General features: G+C 29.9%; 1 protein-coding gene across 4 annotated transcripts in view; it reads left to right on the top strand.

Moving 5' to 3' along the window:
- Positions 1 to 4,860: 4,860 nt before the first annotated feature.
- Positions 4,861 to 13,392, top strand: part of LOC136083668 (TNF receptor-associated factor 3-like) — a 173,145-nt gene continuing 164,613 nt past the window's right edge. For all 4 annotated transcript variants that reach the window (XM_065803222.1, XM_065803223.1, XM_065803221.1 and 1 more), the window contains exons 1-3: positions 4,861 to 5,044; positions 5,415 to 5,469; positions 5,583 to 5,687. In XM_065803222.1, coding sequence (XP_065659294.1) covers positions 4,878 to 5,044; positions 5,415 to 5,469; positions 5,583 to 5,687 — 327 coding nt within the window. In that variant the 5' untranslated portion in view covers positions 4,861 to 4,877. The remainder of the gene's footprint in view (positions 5,045 to 5,414; positions 5,470 to 5,582; positions 5,688 to 13,392) is intronic.

The raw sequence follows: 13,392 nt of genomic DNA, 5'->3' as shown, positions 1-13,392 counted from the left end.
AAATAAAATGACTAAAAAATGACTTAAATTTTATTTTGATATATCGAAATACGATCTTTAAATGTATTTAAAGTTGGAGCATTGACAGTGTGCTGTGTGAGAAAGTGCCAATGGATTGCAGCTCTATTTGTGAAAAAATATGATCTCTCCTCACATCCTCTTACGAATTGACGGTTGAGCTGCTTGTCATGGACGCGCAGGTTGTTCACCTCACGCCCAATTAGTTGGTGCTGTCGGACCAAAAAATGAACTTCGTCAATGTTGTTGAAAATCTTGAATTGTTGGATTAGATCTCCATGTAAGCAACGTTCTTTAAGGGTGGTAAGTTTGAATATCTGCAGACTCATTATTTTATCAAAATGGCTGATAAATGATATTGTCTTAGTGACGCGGTCTTGAACATCCTCAAGTAACTTAATGTCTGTTTCTAGATACGGGGTCCAGGCTTGAATGGCGAATTCTAGATGTGGCCGGATATACGTTATATAGAGTGTGCGCCACAAAGTTAAGTTTCCACTGCGGAAAGGATTTTTGAGCCTTTCTAATATGCAATTGGCTGTGGATGCTACTTTTTCAACTTGCGCTCTAACTTTCAGGTTGTTAGAGATGAGAATTCCAAGGTCACTTTCAATAGTTGTAGTTGCAATTGTGTGGTGCATGCCATCGGCGGTTTTCGTAGAGTACTCATGTGAGAAACGTTTCTTTGGACAACCTGCACGCATCACCTTATATTTATCTATGTTAAGTGCATTAGCCAAGTATTTTACCATGTAACCGCGTTATCTATGTCTGCCAGAAGCGTTGTGATGTCCAATATTGACTTTATGATCCCAATAAATTTGCTGTCGTCAGCATATAGTAATATCTTGTGAACGATACTATCAGGAAGAATGTTTATAAAGAAAATGAAAAGTAGTGGTCCTAAAACAGAACCTTGAGGAACTTCACTTGTGACGTTCTTCCACTCAGAAACGTGTTTTCCTAGGACAACACGTTGCTTACGATCTTTAAGCTACATTTTGATCCAAAGTAGCAGTTTGTTGTGAATGCCGTATGTTTTTAGTTTATGTAGGAGACGTTTGTGCGGGACTTTATCGAATGCCCTAGCGAAATCACTGTAACCTTGGTGTATAGCCTCGGTAAGTATATTGCGAGCTTTGAGGAGGTTAGCCAGACATCCCTTTTTTCGAAGAAAACTGTTTTGATGCTTGGAGTTTAGATTGTTTTCCACGCAATGCACCATAATATTTTTGTGAGTTATTTTTTCCATTACTTTGCACGGTATTGAGGTGAGGGAGACTGGTCGATAATTGTGAACCTTAAGTTCTTAATTTTTAAAGATGGAGTAATGTTCTTATTTTTTCCAAAGGTCAGGTACAGAGCCAGAAAATAAAGATTGTCTAAAGATAGAGTTGAGTGGTAGTACAAATGCTGCACAGTTACGTAAAACAATTGGATGGATTCCGTCTTCACCAATTGATTTAGTTACTTCAAGATAACTTAGATGATTTTGAACGTCTGCAATAGTGAACCAATATTCATTAATTTTACATGTTGCTTGAGTACAATTGTGAAATGTTGGCATACTACCATCAGGTTCAGTTTCAAAGACAAACTGAAAATAGTTACTGAGGGTAGAGCAAATTATGTTTATATCTGTTGTAATAGTGTTATTTTCCTCTTCAATTGAACGGAGAGAACCTTTGGCTTCTTGTTTACTTCTGACATAAGTATGCACATTTTTTGGGTAAGATTTTGAATCTTTGACGAGCATCTCCTCGTGGTCCGTTACCGCCTTATTATGTCTTTATGCTCTGCAAGCAAGTTTATGCTTTTCTCGAAGTGCCTCATGTGTTTCTTTACCCCAGAGTTTCTCTTTTTTTCGGATAGTTTCAAGTACTTCTGGCGTAATTCACAACGGTTGATTTTTATAGAACGTGAAGTTATTGTTGGAATGAATTTAATGACTGCTTCGTTGTAGTTTTCAACTAGAATCTGCTAATTTATATGCACAGAGTTTCCGCTGAATGTTTTTATCCAATCTATAGATGCTATGCAAGTTTATTAGGAGTTATAATTAACTTTGCTCCAGATAAATCGTTTTTTCATCGGACTAGTTGTTATGTTGTGCCCCGTCACAGCAAAGAGTCCGTGTATCATGCAATGTACTTGACCTCCTGTTGTATTGCCTAGATGTTCTGCTCTAGTGATACCTATGGAGCGGTCTGGTTTGTCTCAGAATATTAGGTCAAGCGTGCTACTAAAGGAACATCCCTATGCTGGCGATATGTTGGAAATGTAACCAGCTGCGCAAGATGGCACTCATTGAGACATTCTTGAAATTTTAGATCGGTTGGGTGCTTGTGGGCTACATAGGCAATGGTTGCTACAGCACTTCCCTCTTCAATGGATTTGTAAAACTTTCCTTTAAGATTGAAATCTCCATAAAGAAGTATTGACAAGCAGCCTAGTTTTTGAAGAACAGTTTTTGCTGCTAATATGGTAGCTTAAACACAAACAACGTAGTCATCGTTGAAGTCGTGAGGACAATAAATACAACCAATCAGAATAATATCTTTCCCAATATTGATCACACACCATATTTGTTCATTTTCGGTCGAGTTATGTTGGGCAACATTAGTTTCCTCAGCTAGAATACTATCCTTGATATAGATGGCAACATCACCTACAATCATCATAATGTTGATGTAGGTGTCAAGATAATTGGATAGTTCGAAGTCTCCATGAGTGTTGCTGACATGTTAGTTTGCATCAGTAATGATACGCTAGACGTATTTTTTTGCTAATATGATTTTTTCATCTGATATTAGCTTAAAAAATATTTTTTGTTTTAGTTGAACTGGTATTGAAGATGGTATGATTTGGGACAACGTAATATCACCCAGTAACTCTTCTGTGGAGCAACATGATAAATGCGTTGTTAAATTGTTTTTTATTGTGTTAGTTTTAATTCTAGGATTTATTGGTGTTGCTTTTCTCTTATTCGATAAAATCTCGATATGGATACATTGTTATTTGGTGGTAGCTGTAGTTCACTTAAAAGATTGCGAACGAGATTGTATTCATCATGTTTTCTGTGTTCTTCGTCAGGTTTAATTGATTCTTTTAATCCGTATAAGACTATGTTATTTGCTTTTTGATCTTTTTCTGATTGAAATTTCGAAACTGCCATTAAACAGTTATTTTCTTGAACATTAAGTTTCTTTGATTTAACTATGTTGCTGAAAAGCGGAATTACAACATTATCCGGCTTCCTTGTTTCTATTGCTTTAATTCTTTCGCTTAGATCAATTATTTGCTTTTCTTATTTATAAAAAACTGCCTTGAAAGCCTTGAACATAGATTTGATTGCTACTGCGAAGTGCTCTTGTTTCAAGAGCACTTCGCAGCTTTTTGATTAGAAACTTAGGTAGGAATTTCTGCCTTAATACACAATTCGGCCATTACTTTGCCAAAATTGTCAAGATCCAACAAGTCGGACAACATTGCAGCTGCTGCCATCGGATAATCCCAAGCTGATATTGATTGATGTTATTTATTTGGTTGGGGAAGGGCTACCACGCTGAATAACAGTGGATTACCTCACTGAAGTGAAATATTTATTATATATATATATATATATATATATATATATATATATATATATATATATATATATATATATATATATATATATATATATATATCTTGTAAACACAGTATTGAACAAAAACTTTATGTGTTTTTATCCGTATATTCCATATATACATTAACTTTCAATTTCTCAATGCTAAAAAGAAAAAAGATAATAATGCACGTATAAATTTCAAATGTAAAACTAACTGTATAAAAGAAGTAACATATTTGTTTATCGATTATCTTTTTGGAAGCTTATTTACCATGGTTTGAAAAATACGAAGGTTTAAAGACCGGAGAATGTTTTCTAGGCCGTAAACTTTGGTTTTTAACTGTATATTATACCGTAGACTGAACTAAACGTGAACATATTCTAGTCTAAACGTTAGTTAGTTTTAATAGTCACGCTAAAAATTTGCCTAGGGAGATTTTTGGCCAAAAATTAACGCCGTGTACCACCGTCATAAAAATGGAAAATTATAAAATAAAAAGACACCTTGATATTTCGAGTTTGAAAAGAGCCTATTCTTAAAACGTGAACAGGGATAAGTTTTTTAATCTATTTTCAAATAAACAGCTTTGTTTTAGTTATCGAAATCCGAGAATAGACAGGCGTGCTTTGCTTAGATTTTGAAAGTGCCACGATCATAAAAGCAATGCAATCGTTGAAGCAATTCAGAGAGTTTTTTATTAGTATAATTTATTATAAAACTACGTATTTAACTAAAACCATATAAAGTTATATAACATCAAAACACACTTCTTTATCGAAAAGTTTGCTGCCTTATTGGCTTTTTTATTTTGACTAATTTAAAAGTGTCAACCGTCTTATTGTTGTATGTTTAAAGTATATTATTGTAAATAAAATAACATTAACAACTGTTGGTTAACAAAAAAATTATTTATTATGGCTTTTAATAAATTTTGTAGTTTTAAAACTTTTCATTGGTTACTTAAAAAATTATTGTTTTTATTTGCTTTTTCTTTAAATTCGCAGTACGCAATGACAAATAATGGAACAACTTTTTTGACACTTTATAAAACACTTTCAATAAAGTGTCAGAATGCACTGTCAAACTTAAATTTCTATATTTATAAAATAGTTTTAATTTTACTTTCATAAAAATAAGGTTTAAAAAAATAATATTTTTATTTTAAAAAAGTCATAAAAAGATAAATTGAAAATAAAATTATTCTTACAAACAGCATTTTTATGTTTTTTAAAAGCAAAGAAAGTTTAAATGGGAAGCATGGATCCGAAAAAGTGTGGTGGATACAATGCGCATTTTTTAGATGAACTTTCAGACGAATTTGAATGCCCTGTGTGTTTAATGGCTCTTCGTGAACCTGTTCTAACATTGTGTGGTCATCGACTTTGTTTTTCATGCTCAGAAGAAATTATAAAAAGGTATTGAAATGAGTTAAAAATTACGTAATGTAATATGCATATATATATATATATATATATATATATATATATATATATATATATATATATATATATATATATATATATATATATATATATATATATATATATATATATATATATATAATATATATATATATATAAAAGAGAGAGAGAGAGGGAGAGAGAGAGAGAAAAAGAAAGAGAGAGAGAGTGAGAGAAAAGCAATTTGTTACAATGCATTTAACACACCTTTTACGTCGTTGACGTAATACTTGATACCGAGTTAATTAGTAGCTATATTATTTATATGACATTATTATTTATATAACAAAAGTAATTATAAAATACAAAACTTATTCTTTTTTAGAAACAATGGAGCTTTTATTTGCCCATTAGACAAAACCATTTTGAATTCTGAGAAGGTTACTTTATTTTTAAAATATAAAATATTTAAGTCAATTTAAATAAAAAATATATATTTTTTTAATAAAAGAATACTTCTTAAGAAAAATTGATAAAATTTTTTTTTCTATAGATCTTTCCTGATAAATTTACTGAAAGAGCTGTTCTGCAATTGAAAGTTAAATGTGATAACTTTTTAAAAAGTTGTCAATGGACCGGAGAACTAAAAACAATTAATGTATGTTTTTCAAATTTTGATGTAAAATACTTAATCCTAGGTTTTTTCAAACATATAAACTTTTCAGCAAAGTTTTTCATTAATTTTTACTATTTTGAAAGTAAGTTATAAAACATAAATTAATAGTTTAAATAAAAAACTAGCGAAGACCGTGATTTTCTGATTCAACAAAGTATGCTATTGATTCACTAAGAAAAGTACATCGATGCATTAATAAATTTAAAGGGCTGGGGTGTAATGCAAGAAGCAAACTTGAGTAAAGTATGACACTACTTTGAAGTCTGTTTTGTCAGGTTAGTTTTAAAAAAAGCTTGAGCAATTGCGTGAACTAAACTTGAAAATTTCAATATCGAGCTTGAAAAAGTCAAGTGTATTATATTAAATATATTATTATCAATACACTACTGTCGGAAAAATTGTGGACACTACGAAAAATTATGTTTCTCATTACTTCGTGTCAAAAAAACTCAACCATAACAATCACGTTTACTTAACTGTATTATTACTGTGTTTTGTGTTCAATATTGTGTGCATTGATTAATGAAATCCTTAGATCAGTAACCATTTTTACAAAACTCAAGGGTGTCCACAATTTTTCCGACAGTAGTGTATAAAAAAGTTGCTGATTTTAAGTATTTAAATGGGTTAAGTTTACCACCCTTCAAACATGTGTGCGATACAACCCAGTCATACCTCATTAACAAGTACTAGTTTTAAAACCAGTGAATTAAAGTATTTTAAGATTTTTTTTTAATAAAAATTTATCTTTAATCAATAAAAAGTTTTAAGTTTACATTAAAGATATATTAATATAGGAATCACATATGATAATACGTTGCTCTTTTGGTGGTAAGAAACAATCTTTCACTCCCAGCCAATCTAAACGTTTTCTACACATAGTACCTTAAAGAACGTTTAAAAGACGTTTAAAAAACGTTTAAAAGTCACTTAGAACGTAACTTTTAAAAACAAATGCCTGTAGGGCTATTAGTACTTCATTATATATGCTATGCGGTTATCAGCAAAGCATATATGTTGGACAAAAGATTGTTAATATTTATTTTTCTTATTAAAAATATTTTTATTTAAAAATGAAAGTTCAAATCCAACAAGGTTGCTAGCAACCACTATTTATTTTGGGAGCTAACAAATAATGAAAAAGGCAGAAAAATTGCAAGAAAGTGATTCACAGAAGACATAAAAACTCGAAGCTATAAAGCAAACATGAAGATGAAATATATTTTTAAAGCACAGATGTTCAAGAAAAAAAACTAAATGAATAGAAGTTTTTTAAGCATAAAGGAACACTTACAGTAAATGAGTCTAATATATTTAAATGACAAGTTACGCAAGATTGTGTTTTGATTGATTAAACAAGTAATAATAGCTTGCAAGATTAGCAAACTGCACTTTTTTAAAAAAAGAAAAAAAAGAGATTTAGTCTTTTAACAATTAATCAGAGACTCATTCTTAGCAGTTTCAGCAGGTTATAGCAGTTTGAGTAGGTTCAACAATATTTATAATGCGTCTTTAGACTTTGGCTGTCAAGTAAACAACATAAATTAACGAAACAGGTCAAATGTGGCAACATTATTCTATACAAGAATAACTAAGATATATCTAAATGTCGAGAACAGAATCAGTTGAAAGAAAAAGGATTAAAAGGAATTAGATTTTATCTAATGCGCGACACAACCTTTCTGTTATCAAGTTTACTGTAAAACGAGAGGATCAAAACTTGTATAGTTGATCACAAAGTAAGATGTTAGACTCAAGATCACTTTTTAGAAGTTTGTTAATTAAAGATTTTTAAACTTTTCTAATAATAGCGTTAAAAATGAAAATAGAAACCAATGAGAAAACAATAAAAAAAAAAGGAGAAACCAATTTGTTTATAAAAACTAGTAAAAAGAAAAAAGTATATATCTTTTAATCATTATTGGAACCAAGTCTACACTAATGCAGAGAAACTTAGTCCCTTGTTGATCGACATGAAATGTTTTCACAATGAACCATTAAATCAAGGAGATGCATTTTGCACTTTTTATATAACAGTACTTTTTGCTGTTGACTTTGCTGTAGAGTTTGCTTCTACCGTCTGCGTAGTCTTTGATACGTCTGTAGGTTTTTTTTATTTTGTTTTTCATTAATCGCTCAAACTTTCTACATTGTTTTGGCTTCAGTTAAAATTTCTCTTTTATTTCTTACATATAATTTCTTATTGGTTTGTTGATGTGTTGACCAGAGGCATTAATTTGTTGCAGAAATATTTTCATTGAAAATTTTAACCCAATTTTAATTGGAATGCGTGTTTTGTTATATTTAACTAAAAAAATTTGACATTGGTGTCGAAGAAATTAATGACGGCTGTGCAGTTTAGCTCTAGTGGTAAATCTTAAATATTTTGTAATTTTAAATTCGGATAGGTCAATATTAGATTTATTAAAAGGAAATAACCTTGTATTTTTGAACGGAAAAAAACAGGGTTATTTTCGTCTGGTAAAGCACTTGCCACTTTTATAAAAACCTTTGATTAAACTTGGAAAATTAGCTTTATTAATATTTTTGCGTTTGATGATTTGTAATACATTTTTAAAACGGTTTTACAAGTACAATTAACGTCATAATATATTCCAATGTCCAGTCGCTGTAAAATATGAGATAAAATGACAGGTAGGCAGATCACTCGGACGTTGTTTTCTTAAAAATTTTTAATAAATTTTAATGACACATAAATGTTGTGAATGCAATACAAGAATGTTTTATCCACCAATCCCTTTAACTGCCGGTATAAACAGCCGTTCCGACCACTCAATAAATTGCAATTTTACCATCCATCCTATGACTGATTTTAAATCATAAATTAAGTATTAATTTATGATTTAAAATCATTTTTAAATCATAAATTAATACTTAATTTATCTGACAAACTGTACACAATTTGTCAGATAGTTTAAAATATCTGACAAACTGTGTACAGCACCAGTGTCTTTGTCAGTATTACTGTTTTTGGTATTGATACAAATGCCAATTACCTAATCTTTATAACCATAATACTTCAATAGGATGTAAACGTGTTGGGCCTGATCAACTTCCTTTAAAGATAGGCTTTGAACTACGCCTAATAAGTGGTCTTGCTTTGTTTTATCATCTTGTGATACACTAAACGCGATTCTTTTAAAGGTTCAGATAATATATAACTCTGAACTGTGATCATTTTATCTACAAGTTTACTTTCAAAATAAACAATGAAAAGCTTTCCCTTAAGATGACTCATTCCTCTTAAAGTCATCTTCTTGTTCAATGCAGTTAAATCTTTTTTTTATAATGCAAGAATCGTGACATTTTGACCATTTTGAAGATCCACACTGCCAGCTTTTAAAACACAATTAAGTACAGACAGGTGTGATATGACACAATATTAAACCGCTTGGTGGGTATTTAAGTAGAATTATTAATTTTTTTTTCCCTCAATGTTAGAATAATTTTTTCTGAGGACTAGGACCTAAAATAAGTTTGATTTGTTTACATTTTTTTTTTTTACTTGTAAATTATTTTCACTAGTCTTATTCAATTTATCTAATATTCTCTCAGGCCTTCATTATTAATTTATAGGGGTTTTAAAAAATCATCATCTAGGTTTTTAAATTGTAACCTCTTAAACAATGTGATTTTGATGTCGATCTAACTTAGATTCAGAGTGACTTGTTTCCTGTTCTTTATCATCATTTTTTTATCTGTTGTCAGATGTTTTTATTATAAATTACTTGCTTTAACAAAAATTAAATAAAAAAAAAAAAAATTAACAAAGAAAAAGAAAGTTTTTTTTTAATGTGAATGAATTGAGTTTTATTAAGCACACTACCCTAGTAGTAAGCAATATTGGCGCTATATTAGCTTAATATCTGCATCAATATTGGCACATTATTGAAAACAATATTGGCAACATATGTTGCTGTTAGTTGCAGAAACATTCACGAAAATATTCTTGATTATTAAGGTGGAAAAAACGAAAACTGTGAAAAACACCAGGAAAAAAACGAAAACTGTGAAATAATATTTACAAACTTTTTGTTTGCTGAAAATTTGTTTTAACAAATTGTTTTAATACTTTTTATTAAAAAAAAATAAGTTATTAACTCATTAAAAATCCATTATGGCGGAAAAAAGAACAAAAAAGATTGTATTATAAAACAAGATATCTTGATCAAGTCAAAAGTTAATGGATTAAAAATTGACACAATAATAAAACACCTTATTATACAGAGATTGACACATGCGTTTTGAAAATTTTTGAAATTACTCTTTTTATCTCAAATTTAATAAAAAAGTTAAAATTTTTAAATTCCTTCCATAGATTTATAGCAATAACTTTTTATTTAAATAAATGTAAGAAAAACCCATGGGTTAACGGGAGCATCAATAGTAAATAAACACTTCCTGAAAACTTCAGTTCATTAAACTAAATTTTACTCAAATTATTATGTTTTGAATTTTACGAAACGTTAAAAAAACTAAAATGCAAAAAAAGCAAGAAACAAAAAAGTACAGATGATTTTGAAGTGTTAAAACTGCTAAAAACCACCAGCTACATAAAATTCTTTTTCCTTACTCTGTTCAGCACCATGGAATACTAATTTTTTTAATCTTAAACATTTCCTCCTTTTTTTCTTTTCGGTATTTGATTTTAAATTCATTCGTTTAACACAAACAATATTTGCTAAAACTGATTTTTTACAAGTTATTGAACCGATCAAGCCATAATACTTTAGTACATTTAAAATACCATTTGCTCCATCATTATCAAGGATCACTGCTTAATGAACACCCATTTCAAGAACTTTTTTCCCGACAAAATTTTTTTTAGGTACACGAGACCATATCACAGAGTTTAATGCTTCATTTCCGTTCTGAGTTTCACCATGCAGACATTTCTTGAGTAATTCATCAGCTTGTAGGTCTTGAATAATAGGAAGAATCAAAGTCCTGATCCATAGTGGAATTGACACAGATGTATAAAAATTTTTTTGCTAGCATTTCAGTACTTACAACATGTTGTAGTTGTATTTCTGGGGCAAAATTGGTGTCGATAATCGTTATCAGGAAAGCTAGTATAGTGAAAGAGTATTGCATAAACAGCTTTTTTCATTTTGTACAAATCCCCTTTATTGGCTCTAATTGTCATTCGATAAAAATATTGCATTGAATTTAAAAGTTTCTCTGTGAACTTTCCTTTACCCGAAATAGAGGTTTTTGTCCCTTTGTATTTCTTAACCAAATTACGTAATTGTGTGCCAAATTTTTTTTGGACGTGACCAACACATTTCAGTTTTTTTGGTATCACTTTATATTCATAATAAGGATCAGCAAATAAAACATCGTTAAAAGATGATGTATCTCCATTACCAAGATACTCTGTATAAATCAAATTATTTGTTTGTACAGATCGTTTGAAAATATTTACTGCACCAATAGATTCCATTGCTCCAGAAGATTTATGATGGTTAATGGAACAATCAAGTCCTACTTTCCAGGAATTAAACTTTGGTGAATGTTTTTTCTTTTCCTACATTTCACACCCTTTACAGTATTTTGAAAGGACCTCCACGTCAATGTATTTACCACCGGATAAAGCAGTAACAACTCCATTCATTGATGCATGCCCACGTTTTTGCCATGAACCATCAATTGAGACACGTATTTTTGATGGTTTAGTAGTAACTTTACCATTTTGAAGCTCACTAGCAGCTTGTTTCATACTTTCATTCGCAGCTTCTTCTTCATTAAAATGAAATAATTGTCAATTTGTTCATGATGACTACATTCATCACTATTGGCAATAACTAGTTTCTTGGCACTGGAACTAGATGGAGCAACTGATGAAGATAGAGAAGTTAAAGGCTGAACAGTAAAATAATTTTTATTTATATGGAATCCATTCCATTTTCTTTTTATCTTTCTAAATAAATTTTTTTAACTTGACATTTTGACAACAAACAAAGCAACGAAATAAGTAAGTAAAATAACTGTTTATTTTAACAACCAAAATATTTGTTTTAGCTTCTTCTGTATAATAAATATGATTTGTGACTTCTATCGAAGTGATTTTGCTTGATGACTTTATGCTGTCATCTGACATTTATTACTAAGAAAACAAGTCCATAATCACTTCCAAAACAAGTAAAAAATTTGTTGCTATGAGATTGCTAGGGAACTTTATCTGATAATGGGGCTCAACTAGAGAAAAATTAAGCTATATATTAGCACAAGTAAGTAAAAATTTCTTCAAAAAAGTTAACTTAATAGATGAATCTTTCATAATATTAAAAAAAAAAATCAAAAAAAATTTTTTTTGACTATTTTTTTCCTGGTGTACCACCTTAATGCATCAATTGGTGCATTATTACGTTAACATCATTTTTTATTATTTTTACTTCACAATGTTCTACTAATTACTGAAAAGCGAGAAAAACAAACTTTTAAATATATATAATTTATTAGACAAAACAAGAATCAATTATTAAAATCAGTGTCGATATGTTAATTGTCAATACGTTGTCTATCTGGATCAGTCGTTGGCACCTTTGAGATACGATTTTTATAAACTCCATTCCTGTCAGCAGCTTGAGCAAGAAAACAGCTCATCCAATCTCTGATTTCTTTATCTGTACATTTATTAAACTTCTGTTGTACAGCAGCTGTAAGGCAAAAATATTTTACTCGATATTACCTAACACACTATATATTGCATTTTTCTTTAGCTCTTCAGAATCACAAATAACTAAAACTAATATATACACTAAATTTACCCAAGTAGCAAACAATATTGGTGCAATATTGGCGCGATATTATTTACAATAATGGCGCAATATTGTAAACATTATGGCGCCAATATTTTGCCAATAATTGGTCAATAACATTTTGCCAATATTGGTCAATATTGGCGGTACAATATTGTACCGCCAGTATTGGCCAATATTGGCAAAATGTTTACATTGCAATATTGACGCCATAATGTTTACAATATTGTGCCATTATTGTAAATTATATCGCGCCAATATTGGGGATATAATACTAGGCAATATTGGCGTAATATAGTTGCCGATATTGTAAATTATATAAGGCCAATATTGAGTATTTTCGGTTATTAAATTTTATTATTAAAAATTAATAAAAAACAATATCATCTTGAAAAATTTTTAAGAATTAAAATTTAACAGTTTTCTTGTTTAAATGATAATATAGTACCAGGTTGCATTTTTCTTTTGAGTTAAACAGGTTATAGCGTAGGAGACGATAATAATCATAGAACGCTTTAAGAAAAAAAAAAAAATTAAATCATTAAATTTATTTGAAGTTATATGAAACAGATACAAATGAAAAAAAGATAAAAAGTGCTCCAAAATCAAAATATAACAAAATAAAATCAAGGCTATATAAATACAGGCACAAAAAATATGTGTATATATTTTTATAAACTACTGCATTAAACTCTCACTATCAGATAGTGAGCATTGACTTTCATTACTTTGCTGACACTTACTTCATTGCTCAATATTGGGCGTTGCTAAGTTATGGTTCTATTTTTTTTCCTTCATCTCTTTCAATGGCCGTGGCCAGAGAGCTGCCAATTCTTTCTTTAATATTGATGTCAGTAGCGATTTCAAATTGAACAAATACAACGAATTTCACGTATTATTATTGT

This window comes from Hydra vulgaris, chromosome 08, assembly GCF_038396675.1.
Source record: "Hydra vulgaris chromosome 08, alternate assembly HydraT2T_AEP".
In the NCBI taxonomy this organism is placed as follows: domain Eukaryota; kingdom Metazoa; phylum Cnidaria; class Hydrozoa; order Anthoathecata; family Hydridae; genus Hydra; species Hydra vulgaris.
This window is presented reverse-complemented; position numbering and strand designations above follow the sequence as displayed.